The 20510-nt window shown below is 42.6% G+C and overlaps 4 protein-coding genes across 5 annotated transcripts in view; 2 read left to right on the plus strand and 2 right to left on the minus strand.

The window, feature by feature from the left end:
* LOC126559328 (complexin) overlaps nucleotides 1-20510 on the minus strand; it is a 553464-nt gene that overhangs the window by 207613 nt on the left and 325341 nt on the right. The window lies entirely within an intron of this gene.
* The window catches only part of LOC126556746 (attractin), a 317924-nt gene that overhangs the window by 86162 nt on the left and 211252 nt on the right, over nucleotides 1-20510 (plus strand). The window lies entirely within an intron of this gene.
* Nucleotides 14252-16097, minus strand: LOC126557659 (luciferin 4-monooxygenase-like). Its single transcript, XM_050213513.1, has 3 exons — nucleotides 15953-16097; nucleotides 15676-15883; nucleotides 14252-15592 (listed from the first exon to the last, which is right to left on the minus strand). The coding sequence occupies exons 1-3, from the start codon at nucleotides 16079-16081 to the stop codon at nucleotides 14295-14297; spliced, it is 1635 nt and encodes a 544-aa protein (XP_050069470.1). The 5' UTR covers nucleotides 16082-16097; the 3' UTR covers nucleotides 14252-14294.
* LOC126557676 (uncharacterized) lies at nucleotides 17422-19041 on the plus strand. Its single transcript, XM_050213531.1, has one exon. It carries the CDS (start codon nucleotides 17422-17424, stop codon nucleotides 19039-19041), a length of 1620 nt encoding a protein of 539 aa, XP_050069488.1.

Raw genomic sequence — 20510 nt, forward strand, 5'->3', positions numbered from 1 at the left:
TCGTGTTTCATCGATTCGATTACAACATAGTTCGCACGTTACACGAACCAAGGTCCCTTTGATTGACCAAAGTCATCTATTACCACATGAGCACATTGGTTTTTCCCCCTTTTCCTTAATAGTCTCAATGGTCTCGGTAGCTTTCGCAAATAAAGAACGGAATCGATCACACCGTGATGTGGTACAGCTTGGAGCTAGCGCACCACAACACAAGGTGTCTGTGTATTCGGGCATGGAGATTAAGATAAAAACTAGATATGGGATATAAATTGAATTTCCTCTCGATGCAGCTTTATTTCGTCCATTGCCATTCGATGGAACCAACCAAAAAACAGGAAGAAGAAAAAAATTCATAACCCCATGACCATCTTATTGCTTTCCCCTCCGATACGATCGATTCGTTCAAGTGTTAGTGACAGGTTTCCCGTTCACACGGTTGCGTTGTTCTTCATCGCCAACATGACCGTGCACTTCTCTGTAACATTGCAAACGGATTGAAATGTCCATAAATATATCATAGATTTATGTCTCGTACTCTGTGAACGTTGCAAGTTGCACTGGTGCACAGCATTGAGTATCGTTTCAGAATTCAAAGCGCAATCTTCATCGCAGTGGTTAAGGTTTGAATGCACTGCACAGTTCAGTTTTTCATCTCGCAATTTCTGGTAGCGCTTGGCGGTAACTACCTACAATGATGACCATTTTTCAGACAGTTATAAATTACTCTTCCATTAGGGTTATTCAATTTTACGTCATAATGGTAGCATAAAGAAAGCACTATTCAATGTTTTTACAGGGTATCGTGAGAATTATTGACGCATTCCCATGCTCTATTGACGGCAGCCTGAGCAGTTTTGATTTTGTCCTGATTTTTTTTTTACGATTTCCTAGATAATTAAGAAAATATAATATTTCAAAAATAAAATCACCAATTATGTGTACTGATACTGATGTTTTACTGAAAGCCTGGAACCCTAGATCTGTTTAAATACTAGTTCAAAGTAATCTAAGCTTCAAATAGGAATATTAAGAGCAGCAAAATTGCAATAATGTGCTTAAAAATATGATCAAAATATAGAAATACGTATATTTTTTCTTTCCATGTTACTAAAACATAACTTGTATCTATCTCTTCCTGTTTTTGTTTTATTATTACTAGATTAACTAGATTAACGGGTCCGGAACGAAATTTCTACCTTAAAATAAAATTCAAAAAAATCTATAGCATTCATCATAACTTAATTTAGTTGTAAACTTAATATTACATTAAATGAGTATGTAATCAAACCATATAAGTGCCTGCAGAAATAGGCATGTCAGAAACTTAGTGCTTAAGCCTAGTGTTAAAAGAAAAATTAAGGGTTACAGATTAAAATATATAGAAAAGCTGGAAAAACTTTGGACGAAAAGAAAACTTCCTAGGAAAGTGCAAAAAATCTCCAGAGAACCCTGTACAGAAGGTTTAATTACGTAAATGCTTTTTTGAAGCGATTTGCGCGCGGCCCGATGGTATAAGCCACAGCGACACCGGTCTTCAAACGGCAGGACCGGTGTTCAAATCCCATCCGGAGCGTCTCGTGGTATTGGGCGTGTCTAGTAAGCGATTCGATGACCGGCGTCATCGAATAACCACCTAAAATAGAAAGTCGTAAGCCAAGAAGAAGAAGAGCGAATTGGAATATTGGATTGTAGAAGTTATCACAACATAAATTAAAAACATTAGCATGATTACTTACAAATGTTAGTAAAACAATTTCAAAGCATACTAAATAATGAAATGATTCCCTGAATTCTCATTTATCGCCGCATGGCACGACTCACTGACATCAAATATGTTTCACGGTCACAAAACTGCATTCAATCGCATTATGTTTAAACTATATGCACCTTCTCCGCTCCAGTTGCGTTTAATTGGCCATGAACAATAACACTCTTTGCCAAATTACTCCTACCCACACAAGGCACAAATGTGCGCAGGTAAGCTGGCGAGAAAATGCGATCCCATTCCACACAAGCTACAGCTACAGCATCATAAATAAACGTTCACTTGCCTTTATTTCGCGGAGCTACCAAAACCCATCCAACCGATCGTGAAACGGGTGTGATTCGTCGACAAATCATTGCATATGTACAAAACCTTTCATAAACGCATCAATGAAAGCTCATCGGGGCGTCAGGAAGAATTGAAATGGGTTCCACGGTTGGATTCCGCCGCACAATATTCCATTTGTACGCTTATCGGAGTACGCCCGGCGTTTTTGTGAGGCAGTAGATGCGTGTGAAAAATTATTATTCATAGCAAATAAACGCCTCGACACTCAACGGCACAGGTGACAAATGAGTGGGTGAAATAATTGTTCTAGCCTTCCCATTCCGCCGCACATCCCACGGCCATTAACATGTATTTTGGTGCGACAATCCCATCAATGTTCGGCATCATGGTGCGTTCCATCATATCTTCTGCCTTGATTAACACATAACAGGTGAAAATCGGTGCAAATGAATACGCGAAGGTGCATCCGTACGCTTGCCAGCAATCGAACTGCTGCACCACACTTGACTCCATTTTCCGCACCGGCTGCGACACATTTGAAATTGACCCGGAAGCGTAACAGTAAGAACAGGCCTCGCCGTCGACAGCCGACGCCCGGAAGTCACACAGTGTTAAACGACGAACGCCTCATTTCCTTGCCTATTTTGCCCGTTCGCGGTGCCAGCAGGACACCGGGGTAAGGAAATACTTACTCACTTACCTATCGTTCGTTCTGCTCAAAATCGCACTCAATTTTCCAGCTATAAAGTCGAATAATTATATCCCATTTTATACGTGTAATCAAACTGACGCGTCGAGAGCGTTCGGGTCATCGAGCAGAATGGCTGTGTGTGGTGCATTGGTATATTATACGACAATTAAACCAATCTGTACCAGTTCAACTAACATCAAGACAGAACGAGCAATCACCTCTTCGTTCGTCTCATGTACCTCTTGGGAGTGGAGGAATTTGACCTTTTTATCGATGTGGTCCGTCCGGCTTGCCAAAGGTAGTACACAATTGTAACAAAATACTCTTACCAACAACTGGCATCACTGAATCGAATGACTCCCCGACCCCGATTAACACATCCCAGATCGTTCAACAATTGCCCACTTTGTACGGTTTCTTTCATGCTTCTCGATGCTGATGCGAACATTGATGATGATGATGATGATGTTGCGTCAAACCAGCAACAGAGTTTAAGCTCTTTACATTCCCTCATAAGCATTACCTGCATCCGTAAGGAGACGGTTCTGTTGCCGTTGTTGGATTGAAGGCAACGCTCTCTTCTTGGCCAATTTCCTTACATACAGGCCGCCATAGAAATCCTCACTTTTAGGTGTGCAAAGGCTAAGATACTTCAAACACATAATGAAAGGATGTAATGGTAAAACTGTCTTGTGTTAATTAAGTACAGCCATTAAAGGGGCATTGGCATCGATTGTTTCTTGCTTACTGATTGTGTCTAATAGATGAAGGAGCATCAGGGCATCTTTAATGCCTTCGGGTATGCTTAACTGCGCGAAGAATTAAGAAACCATCCATTCACATTCAGCTGAAGCAAAGCTTCAAGTTAAGTCTCAATAATATTTTATTCAACCCAGTTTTGTTGTAGACAATGCTCAACATAATGAGCATATATGTTCCTGGTTACAGGCATTTAACCTTTATCTAGAAAATAAGATAAAATGAATTATTCGTTGCAATGTCCTATTCAAAGCGTTTTAAGCCATAAAAGTGCCATCACCTTCCAACATTCCCACCGACCCAGCATCAAATGATATGACAGCAAAATATGCCTGTAAATATATTTACCCTGCCACGCGATCACATACAGGACTGGAAAGCTGAGCAAAGATGAATTGAAAGTATTTTGATTAATGACACAGGCTGATAGGATGGACATTGATCGATTCTGTCCCATGTAAAGCGACCTTACTGTGGGGTGTAAAAATTTTCGCTTTATTTTACCGGCTTGCACGGCATGTAACGTTTGCGTGTAAGAAATTGATCACACACGTCAGCAAAGTTTCAATCATCATGTCGATATGTAACGGCCTCGCTTACATGCAAAATTCGCTTGTTCCAGGGACAGTAAAGCAAGAAAAAAATCTTCTTTTTAGTTACAAGCATAGTTTCTGTTGCCAATTATTATCCTGTTAAGGTCGATTACAAAGATTGCCATTTTCTTTTCTAATAATAAATGAATGCACCTATAAAATCATGTAGTCACAACAAACCAGCATAAAATCATGCATATCTCATCTCACAGTTCCAACCTAAACAAAGCGACACGCTCAATCGACAACCACAGTACAAAATATTATTTCATTTACAATACTCGAAAATGTTTGACTTCAAGAAAAAAAGGCACACACATTTTCAAACGGATTACAACGACTGTCCGTTAGCAACGCTGTGCTGCTCAGCACACAACGGCAACGGATTAAAATTACACTCAAAAGCAACGCGAACCATTTGTACTTGATCACGCTTCGGCCGTTGCGAAGATTGAAACCGCGTATGGTCAGAACGCGATACGCGAGCACAATCCGGAATTCTTCTAAAAGATAGCACCGAAAAAACAATAAAAAAAAAGCACGCACACAATATCCGAAAAAGCGTTGCACAAACGCTCAACGATGATAAATGGTCACTTCATTCGGGACGAAAGCCCGAAAATTGGCCCGCACTGGTGCACCATCGACGGAAAGCGGTTAGCGCTATCGAAAAGCTAGCATCATCGCTACCATCATCAACGCTGGTCCCGTCCACGTCCAGCAGGTCGCCCGCCCGTGCACCACATCAATTCTGGTGGAAATTTGCTTTCACTTAAAAACAAACAATTCCTCCTCACACGCGGAGCATCCCGAAGGTAATACCATCGGGTGCACGCTATTCTGTGCCGATGCGGTAACACGTTGGCCTTCAGGGACTGTCCCGGGTGCTGGACTGGATTCAACGCAACGCCAATGCCGTACGATCGATCACGGTGGAGGGAAATTTCCATAATCCAATTAATTTTTTACCACTAGCGACTAAATAACAGCGTTATGAATAATATTGAACACTGGTCGATACCGGTGCGCTGGTGAAGATGCTTTCCCTGCCTCTCACGCTTCGCACAATCATTGGACGCTTTGGTCAGCGTTCGGTGGGAGGATTTTGTAATTCGATTGAATCCGGCAATGGGATAAGTGGGCCAATCGAGGCACTTAGTAATTTGCAAGCGATCGGTATGCAGACAGACACATCAAGTTTCGATCAGGTCGGTTGATGGGTAAGTGATTAAAATTGGTTAAAAAATGCGGCTTCCGATGAAAGGAGTAGGAGTTCCGCTCAAAAAAGTTTACTTACTTACGAAAAAGATATAATTGTAAGTGAAATACACGAAATCGATAAATCGATAAATATATTTTTTTATATATTATGCTAATTAAGCCTTTTTTCATAAAGGACGGCCAGACCGTATTGCTTATGCTAATTATGCTAATGTGATTTAAAATAGGTAAGACGAAGAATGCCTCTATTCTATAGCCAACAGCAGTATGCTGCAAGCACTGAGCAGACTGAAGGATCACTATTCATCCAGTCGAGCAGCAGTCCGCGCGGCAGCTTGTTGTGCACCGAGCTGCCGCGCGATCGATCGTTGGTGTGATGATAGTGGATAGCTGGAGATGTTTTTTTGCGGATCCATCGCCAATCAGTTTGAAGGTGTCCCACAGCCACTTTGGTGTCCGAAAGTCCGTCGATCAACATTTGCCGCAGGCTTCTTGTTGTGTTGTTGCGTGCCGGAAGGTATGCCAGCTGCTGGATCACTGTCCAAAAACAGTGATACGTTGTGGAAATGCAACCCATATTCGGGTGATTCCCAGCACAAGCAATATGCTTAGCCCTAACATTTGGTAATCCCTGTTCAGAATCGTACCGATACACCATCAACGCCACCTTGACTGTATGGAAGGGGGCCAGTTAGGAAAGATCGCACCATCTTAGAGCTTAGAACCATAGCTTGGACAGAAGGAAGGTGTTCATAAGCACCACCTTCTGCGCCGAATTGAAGTCTCGGTGCAATTGAATGGAGTTTGCTAACAAAGTCTATGTTGAATTCCGTTTATGCCGGCCTTCCAATGGCTTACTAGACTTGCTGATCTACAACGTAGTTGGAAATTCAACCCTCAGTATGGAAGAGCCGAGATGGGATTTGAAGCCGCCTCATCACCGAGCCGCTCTATTTACATGACTAACGTGGCTGATCTAACCAAATTTGATTCGCTATGAAATATGGAAATCATCAAACTGCATAGAGTGCACGTCGTCATGAAAATCATTTCACAACTGATAAAAATTATCCCGAGAGGCCGATTTTAATCCCTTCTCTTAGATTTTCTGTGTCAAACATCCAGGCAATCTTTCACATAACTATAAAATGAACTTTCCCAACAGTGAAGGCATTTTTATTCCTCCGCTCAAGACAACATCTCGGTACAGAGACGCAGTATCGCGGGACTAATTTCTCTATCCAGCCAAGACCATGATATGTCTTGCCAAACCTTCATCGCTTCATACCTTGCTGGGGCAGAGAAAAAAAAACTTAAATGGAGTCATATCTCCATCGGGAGTGTAGAAGCACATCGGTGCCGATACCGGATCTTTACAGCACCATAAACTGTAAGCCTTGCACTCTACCTCTGCGCTGACTGCCGGAATGCCGTTTTCGGTAGCATGGAGTCGAATTTCATCGGCTCCAGCTTTACACGGGAGCGCGAAAACCGTTGCATCGCTTACCGGTGCAATATTCTCGGTTCTAGTGAGTAGGAGAGAGGGTATGAATGGGTGTGCGAGAATCCACCCCAACCCTAGAGAATGTACCAGAACCTGTGTGTACAGTCAACACACAGAATACAGCCAGCCAACCCTTACCATCCTTGCCAATTGACCTGAAACGGAGCATAAAATAACAGGCGTACAAATAAAATAAAATCTGTGTAAAAATGTAGCTCAAACATAAATATACTCAACCGGGAGCTGTACTGGCGGGGTGTGAAGATCTGTGCGGGCCGATTCCACACATCTGACAGGGTTGGCAAGCGGCACCATCAAACGATAGTGACTTCCGGCTTCCTGATTTGGCGCACCGTACGTATTGGGCCGTACGATAGACAGCAGCTTTCACGAAAAACACTGCCTTTTGATACACGCAAACGGCTCTGTTTGTGGGTGTCCATGTGTGGGTGTGTGTGTGTATACATATATGTCCACAAACACACACATTCACATGCACACTCTTAAAATGGCAACCAAATCGAAAATAGAACGAGCTCGCTAGAAAATGAAGTAAACGCAGCAAATCGGTTGCTATTTGATTTCGAAACTCAATCCACCGGATTTTCCCAAACGGAGAGCTAAAAGGAAGAGCAAACCTGGCAATGAGGGTGAAAGCAGGCGGAAAAGCTTTCTCACACCCACCGTCCTCCACTCTTTATTTTACAAACATTCCACCGACGCTGTGCCAAGCTGTGTCAAGCGCAGCGTTAACATTTTCCTCTCATTCTGCTCCATTTCCTTTTCTTTTCCATCACACTTTCCTTTTGTATCTTGCCATTTTGGGTGGAACGATTTTTCCCCAAAATACAATCAATATGTTTTATTGAAAATTTATATTTATTTGTCCTTTTCTTCTTACTTTTTTTTGGGAGTCCCCCGTTTGGATGAACCACCGAGCGAATGCTTGTTGAATTGCAGCGGCTTACACGCTGGTCGAGATTCATGAACTTAAGAACGATCTGTGCATCTGTGGGATGCCGATTCGTACGATCGACTGTTTGTGGGGAGGCATGGAGAGAATGGAAGGCTACCCGGCAGAAAGCGTAGCCATATAAACGTTTCGAATTTGAGTAATGCTCAACAGCTCATGCATATTTCATACTGCTTCCACCGAATCGATTCGATACAAATCGCCATCACTGATACAAGCAATCGAGTATCTTTCAAATTGTAATGCAAAAGAGCCCAGGATCGGCTGAATTATGTTGTGTAGGAGATGTACGCCATTTTTGCTGTGCCTCCATATGGATCTCCCTTGTCCAACGCCAGGTATTCTCGGAAACAATTTACTTTGCTATCTTCGATTCCATTTAATAATGGACAGCTCATTGAGTCAAGCAATTATTAAATAGTGTGTGGTCTTGTTTTCCCATCATTTTAACAAATTCTAAGGATTTTGAGCTTGATTTTTAACCAAATGTCTGATTTATTGTATACAGGAAATAATAAACTTATCATCAGGTGGACTTGGTATCAACCAAGAGTATAGAAAGTAATCGTCAACCATCATTAAATATTATTTTATTTTTTATTAATTATTGAATTAAAATGGACGTGTTTAACTTTGTAAGTGCTGTCGGTTACACGACATTTATAATCTTTTGTGAACATTTTCTCCCGCTGACATGCCCGGATCAAACGCCTCACCAACCAAGTTGTGGAGACGACACATACAGGCCAAACAGACACGTAAGCTAAACGTGGTCTGGGGCTTCGTGACTGAGAGCATTGGCCGAGAACGGAGCAGCCTGGCTGGCACATATAAATCCACCGACGTGAGGAGCGCAGGAGCGTTGAGGGGTCCAACGATTACGGCAAGCCTGGGGTATGGAATGCGTTTATCAAGCTACGGAAACCCAAGCACCAGACATGTAGTCCTATAGTTCAGGTCAAAATTGTTGCTGGGTAGGGCAAAAGCGCGTAGCTCTACGTTGAATGCACTCAAATCGTGCCAAGGATTGGTTCCAGGAAATCCACTACACTGTACTTGCATGCTCCATTAACGATCGAAGCAGAGAACTCTTGCGCCATGTTAGTAACCAAGCCTAGCAGTGCCTCAAAGCCACGCGAAAGACAGCTTCGTATCAATAAACACAATCCTAAATCTCTGACACAATCTTTTCTTACAAGGATCCGTGCATTTAGTTCATAGCTGAAAAGTGTAGGGGCCCTCGATCTTCAAAAAGTAATGATGACACATTTGTCGATGCATATAATGAAAGCGTTGCGCTTACACCAGAAGTCGTACTCACACAGTGTGGTTTGAAGAATTCGATGGCTCTCAGGTGTGCGGATTCAAACGGAATAATCCACTTTTAAAACAGAACTTTTAAACTCCTTGTAGGGAGGCCGGGTGGTAGAGGCGGCTAAGGTGCCAGTCTTCACACGGCAGGACGAGGGTTTTAAACCCATCTGAACCGTTCTCCCGTAGTAAGCTCGATGGCCGGCGTATCCTAGTAAGTCAAAAGCCAAGCAGAAGAAGAAGAAACTCCCTGCAGGACACACTCACAAACAATACACCCAGGTCTCACTGGCCAATTGAAAATTGCGTTGCCTTCTTCACAATAATCAAACCGAAGGACAATTTGCCATACACCATAGCAAACACTGTCCTACCAACCAACGCAATAATTCTTGCTCAATTTAATTAAAATACTTCAAACAAAACATAATCATCGGTCAGCATTCGTTGGCCCACTCGGTTTTGTCGTGCCACATCCGTATTGATTTCTCCCATGGGCGAAATAAAATATGCATTCATAACGATCGACTCCGACGTTAGATTATTTTAAACGAGAGGAACGAATAGGAATCGATTGTTATCGATTTAAAAATTTACATTGCAAAATGGTTGCTAATAATTTTCCATGTGCTGCACGTACGATTTTCTTTCGACTTTAAATACGCACTATAAAGCACTGCTGATCATCGAAACGAAAGGAGGTTTTATTTTGGTAGTTTGAAAACACACCTTCCAGAAATTCAAGCGAAATTCAAACTATTTAACGTTAAACTATATTCTTTTGTTCTACATTATATTATTTTTCTCATCACGCAAACACTAACAAACAGCTTTTCGTCCCTTTTGCACGATTCAATGTACAGATTTTTTTTCTTCTTTCTCAATTCCAAACATATTTTCGGATATCCGTTTCCCGAGCTCGGTGCCCGAACAAGGTAACACCTGATGATGGGTGGCATTTACACCGTCCAAAATGGATCGGTGGATGGTTAACAAATAATGTAAATTTTATCCACTTGTAATACCATGTGACGGTTTATCATAAAGTTAGTCAGACCACGCTTCTGGGACGAGATATACTTTTACTTGATGCTTTACTTGATGCAGGAAATGAATTTTAAAGCGGCAAATTAACATAAACGTTGAAAACATTTTAATCTACAACTTTAACTCGCATTAATCAATGAATAGTACAAAGTTTCCATTACACAGTCTTTACTCACTTTCAACTTAGTAGTTTTTGTGGTCCGAAAATTTGTGTTCCATCCTATAAACTTATCGTCTCATTTAAGCAGTTCCCAGCTTAAATATTATATTATCACAGCATCATATTTTACTGAAGTTTATCGCAACTGGATCATTCCACAATGTGACACTAAAACATCACAAGAATTTCTTTTATTTTTCACTTTAATCAAGCCATTCTTCACTCATCACTTGATGTTATTTGTGTCTTTTCACAGCCCCGCTAAGCAAACAGCCAGTACAAACCAATGGAAAAAAGCATACAATCTTTGAAATGCATTTAATGTCGCCTTAAAAAAAAACATCACTACTCTTTCTTCTGCTCTACCAAACCTTCCTGGCTGTAAGTGGCATCCACCGAATGGATATTTGATGGTGTATCACTCGGAAGATGGATAGATATTTGTTTTACCGCGGGTATTCCCGCTTCCAAACACACTCTAACCGTCTCTCGTCACTGTTGCCGGCGGTGTTGCAAAGTTTGGAATGATTTTGAAATTTTCATTTCCATCCAAACAGAAACCCAAAAACGATTACTACTTTGTCGTGCGACAGCGGATTGGCGGTAATATTGGACGACTCCCAAAGCACGGTGCGCAGTGTCGTCTGAAACATAAAAATGGACAATACGCTTCCTCTCGCTTCCTGCGAACGCATCCCTTGCACACCCATCATTGGTCTGACTGGTTGGGGGAGGTTGTGCCTTTTGGCCCTAAGGGTCGCGCGAACGAATTCTTACAAAACGCAACCCACTACACGGGTACTGTTATTGCTGTTATTTTATTATCATTTTTATGATTTTTGCTATGTTTCAAGCTGCAGCAAGCTAGCTGCCGTGTCTTCGCGAACCGCATGATTGTGCCATCTTTGGCGTAGGACGACGATCGGTTTGGGGTAGTTTTAAACACACAAACTCCGGACCAAGTTTTGTGCAAGTTTTGTGACCGAACACGATGCTACACAAGACACGACGATTGTGCGCTGGGAGGAATCAAAGTCATAAAATTTAAAAGCTTTTCGTTTTCGAACGATTTGCGTTTTACGCGCTGTGTTTCGTGTTGCCAATCAAGATACAGCATCCGTTTTATTTCCTTGTTGTCTTTAAATTCATACACATCCTTCGACATAGTATCAATCTTAGTAAAAACACAATGATGTGATGCATAAAAGATGAGTTTTATATATTGGAATATGTATTATAATGATTGCACCCAACAGTGTGGTACATTCTAATGAACCACTTAACTATAGCACGAGGAATTGTTGAATCTTTTAAATCAATCTTTAAAAATCCTTAAAAAATCAGCATTTGTGACCAATTTGGACTATATGAGAGACTGTATGACACAGTCTATCACTAGACTAGTTCCATGGACGCCGATGTCTCTTCGAATCTGCGATTCTCTTACGGTGAAAGCGGATTTTCAAATGACGAAATCTATTTGAAGCTAAAGCCTGTGCAACGTATCCACTTTAACTATAATATGTCTTAGAGATCTCTTCGTTTACGAGATTTGATGGACGAAAATTCCTCTTCCTAAATGATCTAAATGCAAACGGGGCTTACACGAAGAGACTCTTTCAACGGAGTTCTGTCTTCATTGAGAACCACTGATGCCGTGCAATATAAGCCCGAAATTCTGGAGAAGGTTTTTCCCCCAGAACTTCGGGACCTCTAAGAAAAGGCTCATTACGTCCTTCGACTGGACAACGCGTCGGCCTAATATCGTCGGCCTAATATCGTCGGCCTAATAATATAGCCGCAAATATCGTCAAAACGTATTGTCGGGACAATTTGATCGATTTTTATCGATCGAAGAGCATGTGACCTCCTAGTTCCGCGAATCTTAATCTACTCAATTCCTACGTGTGATTGCCAATGGACCAAATGCTTTTCACGTGCATAAAGAGGGTGCTTTTTTACAAGTTTAAAGTTAGTATTTTCAGATTTATGAAACATCCTAGTCAATCCCAAGAACTATTTAATCAGTTAGTTCCAATATTTTCTGCTCTTATTGAACTTAATAGTATGACAAATAGAGAAAATACTAGCCGAAATGTGTCCCGAAACCGAGAAACATAACTTTCAATAGAAGCAACATTTTGTATAAACGACTTCGTTCAACCAACCTAATTAGTTGTATTGCGTGACACTTTCATCTTATCCCTGAACCATTCCATTACTCCGTCACTCACTGCAAATGGATGATACCGTCACAGGTAAGGATAGGGCTGTAGAATCTTGAGCAAAAACAAACTGCTAAGAGCAATGGCATTTAATTAAAAACTCATTTTACCAGATGTTTCCGTCCTTCTTGGCCAGCGCCATCGGTGAAGGGAATGTGATACGGTGCAAATGAGTTTTATTTTTACCATTTCCCATCGCACGTAGCTTCCCCATGGTCCAATGCAATCCGCATGGCCCATTATTCCGTTTCCTCAACGGCAACGGTCGGATGTTCTTAAGTCCACCAAATTTCTTCCAACATTAGATAACGATCAGTTGTTGCCGAAACCGTCCGAGTTAGCGCAAAACTTCATATTTTCATCACGCCTTTCTGTGTGCCCTTCCACGCTCTCTTTCTCCTTCTCTTCACCATTTCCACACATCCGGTCTTGCGGTTACGGAAATGTTATTTTCAACCCCTTTACCGTCAACAATTTTAACCAAAAACACAGCCATCAAGGCTGCTTACCAGCCCAACAGTATCTAGCGATCGGTGAGCAGGAAATTTCGGGCACGATTCGGGCTCGAAAACCAAAAGTGTAAATCAGATGCCAGATTAAGTGTGCTCCGCAATCCGGACCGAGCTAACTACGCCACACAGCCAGCGGGAAGTTCCGGTGCCGCCTGAAGAGGTGGAGCAAAATCGTGGCGAGAGTGGTAATTAATAAATTCATTTCATAACTCGCAACTAAACAAATTTTCCAACCATTTACCATCCAACCGTACGCGTTTGCCCAGCTGTTTCGCACTTGTCAATGCTTTCTCTTCCTGCTTCCCGCCCAAACACGGCCCCGCACAGGTTCCGTGCGACCCAACCGTAGCAGCGTACCAACGCAAGCCGGACAAACTTTCCTCGCTCGGCCAAAAGTTGCTCGGGTTTCGGTGCGTTTTCCGGTGCGCGATGCAAGTTTATTTCGTCCGCTCACTAAACCATTTTCACCAAACTCACGGACCGGCAGTTGGCAGCTGACAGTTTAGCATTTTCCATGCCGATTGCAAACTGTGGTGCGGCGAAAGGCAACGAAGGCTGAAAACGCATTTTGCGGAACGCGACCAAGTACGGTCCGGTAAATAAGCGCAACCGATCGTCTCGTGCCGGCCGGTCGGAGTTAGATTAAAGTGTTGAAGAAATATTAATTGCTTCCAGCTCTGGCATTCCACCATGTTTTCAGACACGGTTCTGAACCATTTAACATAAGCTAGCATCATTTGGCTAAGGCTAAGAAATAAGAAAAAGGGGGGATAAAAACGGCAACAACATTACCTTCCAGCGCCAAAACTTCCGTGAAGTGACACTGAAGGCTATATTTTTTTTACTCTTTACCCAAGCTGGTCAAGTTTATCTTTTGACTCGTGGAGATAGAAGCTGTTGTGTTGCAGTTGTCGGTAAAGAAAACATTTTTGCACGATTTTACTAAATTAATTGCATCCATCCAAAGCCACTAGAGGCGAGTCAATGTTTGTCTTTGTCGTTCTTGAACTATATAACTAATAGCAAAAAATTACAGCTTAATAGCTTCACGTTTAGTATCCCAAGGCAATTAGTCTTGTGTCTTGACAATGCGTAAAACCTAATTAACTTGATGCTTCTCGCCTTGAAGTTAATCCGACGTTACCGAGCCATAGTTCCCCCTTTTTTTCTTGTTTATTTTATCCAAAACATTTAAAAAAACACCATATCCGTCCCGACTAGATAGCTTTATAACCCGTTCATCCCCTATAGCTTCGATTTGGTATTCTTAACCAGGTCCCGCAACTCACGGCGCAATATTTTACCGCTCGCAGTCTTTGGTATTTGCTCGACAAACCGAACCCCACCATACAACCGTTTCTGCTCCGACACTTTGCCGGCGACAAAATCCTTCACCTCCTGCTCCGTCAGCTGCTCACCGTACTCCTTCACGACGAACGCAAGTGGTAGCTCGCCGACCCGTTCATCCGGCACACCTATTACAGCCACATCACTGATTTTCGGATGTTCCAGCAGTATTGCCTCTAGCTCGGCCGGCGGTACCTGGAATCCCTTGTACTTGATCAGCTCCTTAATACGGTCCACTATGAAGAACACCTGATCGTCATCGTAGTACGCAATGTCACCCGTGTGCAGCCAACCGTCGGCATCGATCGCTTGCTCCTTACCCACGTAGCCCTTCATTATGAGCGAACCCTTAAAGCAGAGCTCTCCGCGCTGGTTCGGTCCGAGTGCGCGGCCCGTCTCTGGATCAATCACCTTCACCCATTGACCCATGCGCACCTTGCCCACACTTCCCGCCTTATTCTCGTACCCGTCCTGCATTAACACGCCAAGCGTGGTTTCGCTCATGCCATAACCTTGCCGTATAAATGCGATACCGAGCCGTTCGCGCACCTGATCCTCTATCTCCTTGCTGAGTGGGGCCGCACCGCAGAACAGTGTCATGAGCGAGGAAAGATCGTAATTGTCCACCATCGGGTGTTTGGCGAGAAACACCATAAGCGGTGGCACGAGTGTCATAAGATTTACGCGATACTTTTCGATGCAGCTAAGGAACAGGTGCGGATCGAACCGGGGCATTACCACACACCGGCAATTGTTGGTGACCATGTTGAGCAAACCGACACCGGCTACAACGTGGAACAGGGGCGTTACAGCGAGTGCCACCAACTGTTCGGGCAGTTCTATTAACTTGGCCGATTCCTTCGAGTGTGCAATCGTAGCGATGATGCTCTGATGCGTCAACTCGACGCCCTTTGGTAAGCCGGTCGTTCCCGAAGACAACACAATCAGTGCCACCTGTGAAGCTTTATCCACAGGCTCCGGCCGATACCGTATCAGGTCGATCGGTGCTTTGTCGAGAAGACTTTCGAATGGAATCAAATCCGGGTATTGACTGGCTGTCGGATGTTGCCCAAACAGCACCACACGTGGCTTTGGCCCTTCCATACCGCGAAGTGTCAGCATCAGCTTCTCCAGTACATCGGGTGAAATAAAGATAAGCTTTGGGTTCGCCAACCGTATCGCGTGCTTCAGCTCCCCTACAAGAAAGCGTCAATTTTTCTTATCGATTACCCACATTCGATAAGCATGTGCAACTGGACGATTACAACGTCTTGCTTACCTTCTACATATGCTGGATTAAGCAGTGCCAATGGAGCACCAACGAAAATACTGCCAAACATCGTGATGCAGTACTCCAGACTGTTCTGGCTGAATATGGCTACATTGTCCGTGCGCTTGATGCCTAACTTTGACAGACCCTGCGCTAGCCGTGCTGATCGGTCTAATATTTGACTGTAGCTAAGTTCCTCCAGCGTAACCGGATCAATCTACGGAAGATGACATCACAAACAAGTGTATTAAACCTTCCCACCATTAGGTCACGATCATAACAATACCAAACCAATGTTGGAAGGACGCAGTTTCAGCTCCTCCACTATCACCTCCCCCAGTGAACCGTACTGGTCCAGGTCAGTTGGGTCGGGTCCACCGTACAGTACGTACTGGTCATCCTCCTTCGTATGCATTTTCGCTTCCGGAACACAAAGCCACTTCACTGCACTCGGCCGCGCAACAGTCAAAATACGATGGACACGTAAACAACACCGAAAAACCTATCTGCCTAGCTGCCCTTTGGACCAGCAAGAGGGCAAGCAAAGGTTTCGCGACCAAGCCAACTGAGAGAGATAGTCACCGTGCAAACAAAAAAGTCACTCAACCGTCAGAGACCGTAAACACCGCTTGAAGAACCGGTTTAGAGCGCGCGAACGTTGCGTTACAAATGTTATGAACATCACCTGCGCACGCCGCATTAAAGGCGAGATAGAGAACTGACCCGCGTATCGTGTTGGTGTGGTGGTGAGCGCCAAGTATGTTGCGCACTATGGGCACTATGCAAAGTAAGGTTTGGGGGTCCCTTTTTCGTCAACTTTAGCCGTGTGTGGAATATAAAAATTGTTTAAGTTATCGACTGAGTTATCGGTGTAAATATCAGGACTATAAATAAGTTCGTGTTGTTTTAGTACAAGCGTTGTAAATTATTCGATTTTACTTTGGTGCAATCTAGCAACACTGACATTTTGAAGTGTCATCTTCAGGATTTCCTTTTCCCCAGCTGATTTTTTGGAGTACTAAAAGTAGCTACGAATATTCATTGCAATATGAAAATAGAGAACTTCCAGGCAACACTGATCCTTCGCAAACGTCAATGATCCGCAAGATAGAACATTGGGAGCCGTACGAACTGAAGCCATAGAATCATCGACTCGATCACACTCGATCACATGTGGCAGCATCGGTTGAACAAATATTTAAAAACGCTGAAATGTAATGTCCCACAATACCCGCCTGTACGGCTCAGATAAAGCGGCATATCATATTTTCCGATCGATGTAACATGGTCAAGCAGAGTAGCACTTCTCCAATTTTGGCGTCTAAAGAAGCCTCTTGCTTCTCTAAGGAATCAGAAAGTTGCCAAAAATATGAGAAAAAGTAATAATTAACGATAGAAAATACTTTGAAAATAGAAAGAGCCATCAATTCTTCACAAAAAAAGCATTCATTTAAAAAAAACTCCACACGAACTTATTTATACTCCTGATAGTAAAGTTGATATGATTTATTTTACAATTTTATAACCATTATTGGGGATCGCAACTGTGTATAAATTATTACAATTATTTTGATTTGCTGCCGTATACTGCTTGCATTCCCTGGAGATATTCGAAACTAATTTAAGGTGTTATTACGCTCATCAAACATTAAATAGATAAACAAAAAGCACCCAATTGACATGTGCAGTAGAAACATTGAACATATTATTACCGTTCCTTCCCTAAAGCCCAATAGATCAGTGACAGACTTCACGATGAAGTTGCTGTGGTGCTTCAGTGTTTGTTTGTATCAGCAAGCTTTGGCAGTCTACAGGGAAAGGGAAGTCATTCAGTACGTTACGAACGTAACGCGTGTTCTTGCAGCACAGCGTACAGGATCACTTGTCTGTTGGACGCTTCAATTTAGCAAGCAGCATTCGGCAGAACTGCTGTTCAATGCATTGGTTCAAGCACTGTCCGTAGGGGAACATAAAACCATCCTGCAAGCTGATCACACGATTACTTACGACGCATCACACCATGTTCCGAACATGGTCGCCATTACGCTCGATGTGCTGGACGAGGTCGTTAATGTTGAAAATATTTACACCTGGCTCCAAGCCATCCCCGTCGAATGCTTTGTCATTCTTCTATTCAAACAAACCAACATAGATCTGATAGTTCCAATCGCAAACACCTTCGAAACAAAAGCTATTGTCAACTTCATCATGATCGCAGTAAATGTGGATTGCTTGTACACATTTCATAACATGCCTCCGCGAGCAGTAGCCCTGACAGGATTTCCAACACCGGAAGCCATTGTGTACGATCGGCTAAAGGATATAAATTTAGGCGAACTATCCGCATCATGCGCACGTGACGTATACACCTACCCATTCGGAGAGACCGTTGCAGATGGAGAAGATATACAACTGTTTAAACTGTTTTTCCACCGGCTGGGAATGAAGTTAAGCATTAAACCATTAAACTGCAAACCGTTGGAATCGTATGTGCAGTGTTTGAATGACCAGACCGATACCGCTATATTTATCAATCGTTTCATGCCACATCGGTACGAAAATTTATTGGTCGACGCGATCGAAATGTACAAGTACGGGCTATACGTTCCTAATGGTCGGCTGCTTACCATCATGGAGATTTTCCTGCTACCCTTCGACATCAGTGTGTGGGGTTTGGTGGGTCTGTTGTGTGCCACATTTTGTATCCTGCATCGTCTCGCACCCAACCTTTATCAAAACAATCTAATCCTGCTTGCAATTTTTGGCTGGGAAAAGCGATCCTTGCATCGAAGCGATCGATGCGAAAAACTGTCCGCCATTGCGTTGATCATACTATTTTTCCAGCTCACATGCGTGTATGAAACAATCATCATCTCTAGCATGATCAATAGACCGATAAAACGGACACCGAAAACCATTCAGGAATTCTTAAACACAAATGCGAAGGTTCTGTTCGACTCGAAGGTGCTGGATATTCAACCGTTCAATATGAATATACGTGAAATGGATATAAGGAGTAAAGATTATAGATTGGAAGATTCGGACAACGCGGCAAAGCTAGGTAACATGCTTTCGTTGGAGTTAGCTGCGATGGATGCCATGAACATTGATCAAGCTACCGGTCGGCCACAACACGTAGTAGTGCAGGAAACTTTGTTGGAAAGTATGGCATTCTACTACTTTCGAGAGAAATCAATATTTGCTAAAAGATTTGCCCGATTTCGACGGTTGGTGTTTGAAGCAGGTTTGCAACATTGCTGGAGAAAGGAGTTGAAATTGTATAACATGCGTAAACAACAGATGATCTACCATGCTATGAACAATCAAGAGAAAGATTTTTTAAAACTAGAGAAGATAGCTCCTGTATTTAAATAATTGTGCATGGTCTGGGGTTTTTGCGTTCTAGTTTTTGCTGCAGAAGTTTGCCATTTTGTTTTTAAAACAAAGTTCTGTATTATGTAAGAGACAGTTATAATACGCTTCAAGTCATTTTGGCGTATTCCTATTCCTATTGTATTGCATGACAAAGGTTTTTAAACAAATAAAACAATTAGTTTCAAAGCTTATTGCTTTTGCTAACAAAAAAAGTTGATAAATTCAAGTAACAGTCCCTTACAAAGAGAGTTGTGAGTGTTTTAGATCAAATAAACAATATTAAAGCAAGTAAGAATGTAATCCTAAACACCAGGCAAATCATATTTTACAATCAACTTTATAGTCATCACATGTTCAATGTCGTACGTAAAGCAAATCTGCTACCGATTCATTTGTAAATGTTCGTTCAATTTAGACTAATTTATTCCACCAGCATTACGTGCACAATTTAATTACCATTATCAGGGCTGATGACTGTTCAATTCCTAGATTAATCAATACCAGCAACACTACGTTACTTTCAAGATTAAAAGCACAAATAATTATCACACTTAACATCAGTACAAAATGAACCGCACAACCGGAACGTTGTTGTTTCTCGTTGCTATCTCCTCAACACAAGCTTTCGCCCTGGAACGACCAATCGATGTTGCCGAGTATATCACGAATGTGACCCATTTCATTAAGGATCAACACTCTGGAACGTTCATCTGCTGGCTGCTTCAATACAGCAACGCACTATGGCCTCGACTTTTACAACAAACTTTAGCCCGAAAGATGTTTGAACAGGAAAGTTTAGTTCTTCTGCAGGCCGATTTCTACACACCTTACGACGCATCGTATCTTGCACCCAACATGGCTATCGTCTTCGTAGATACTTTGGACGAAGATGTAAACATCACTCATCTAAACAAATGGCTGGATGCAATACCCTACCGAGCCGTTGTCTTCGTACTCTTCAAGATCACCCAACGAGGACTTGTACCTGTCGTGGCTGACAGCTTTCTGCAGCACGGAATAGCGAATTTGATAATGATAGCAACAAATCAGCCCGGCATCTTCACCTTCAACTACGCTCCTACAAGGATCATAACGCACGCCAGCTTTCCTCACCCACAAGCATTGCTCTACGATCGATTGCAAGGGATAGAAATAAGATCAACTACCATCAGCTTCATTCCAGACATTTATAGCATTCCTTATGGAGATGGGATCGAAGGAGAAGACACGAAGCTGTTCAAACTATTTTTCCACAGGCTAAACTTTACAGCTGCATTCCATGAGCTCATCTGCGATCAAAAGCTGACGTTCCTGGCATGTCTTAAAAAAACGAATGCTGTTCTCATCATGAATCGGCTTTCTTTTTCTGTGTTTTCGTCTCAGCTGGTCAACACAATCGAAATGGAAAAGTTAATCATTTTCGCCCCGAAGGGAACGCCTCTGACATTCGCGAAAATTCTACTAAAACC

This window comes from Anopheles maculipalpis, chromosome 2RL (genome assembly GCF_943734695.1).
Source record: "Anopheles maculipalpis chromosome 2RL, idAnoMacuDA_375_x, whole genome shotgun sequence".
Lineage (NCBI taxonomy): Eukaryota > Metazoa > Arthropoda > Insecta > Diptera > Culicidae > Anopheles > Anopheles maculipalpis.

Excerpts from the sequence above, each read along its gene's own strand:
- LOC126557659 (XM_050213513.1), bottom strand. The coding sequence starts at position 16,081 with ATGCATACGAAGGAGGATGACCAGTACGTACTGTACGGTGGACCCGAC. Across the intron at positions 15,884-15,952 it reads GTCCTTCCAACATTGGTTTG|ATTGATCCGGTTACGCTGGA; the intron begins GTATTGTTATGA and ends CATCTTCCGTAG. Across the intron at positions 15,593-15,675 it reads TAATCCAGCATATGTAGAAG|GGGAGCTGAAGCACGCGATA; the intron begins GTAAGCAAGACG and ends GCTTTCTTGTAG.
- LOC126557676 (XM_050213531.1), top strand. The coding sequence starts at position 17,422 with ATGAAGTTGCTGTGGTGCTTCAGTGTTTGTTTGTATCAGCAAGCTTTG.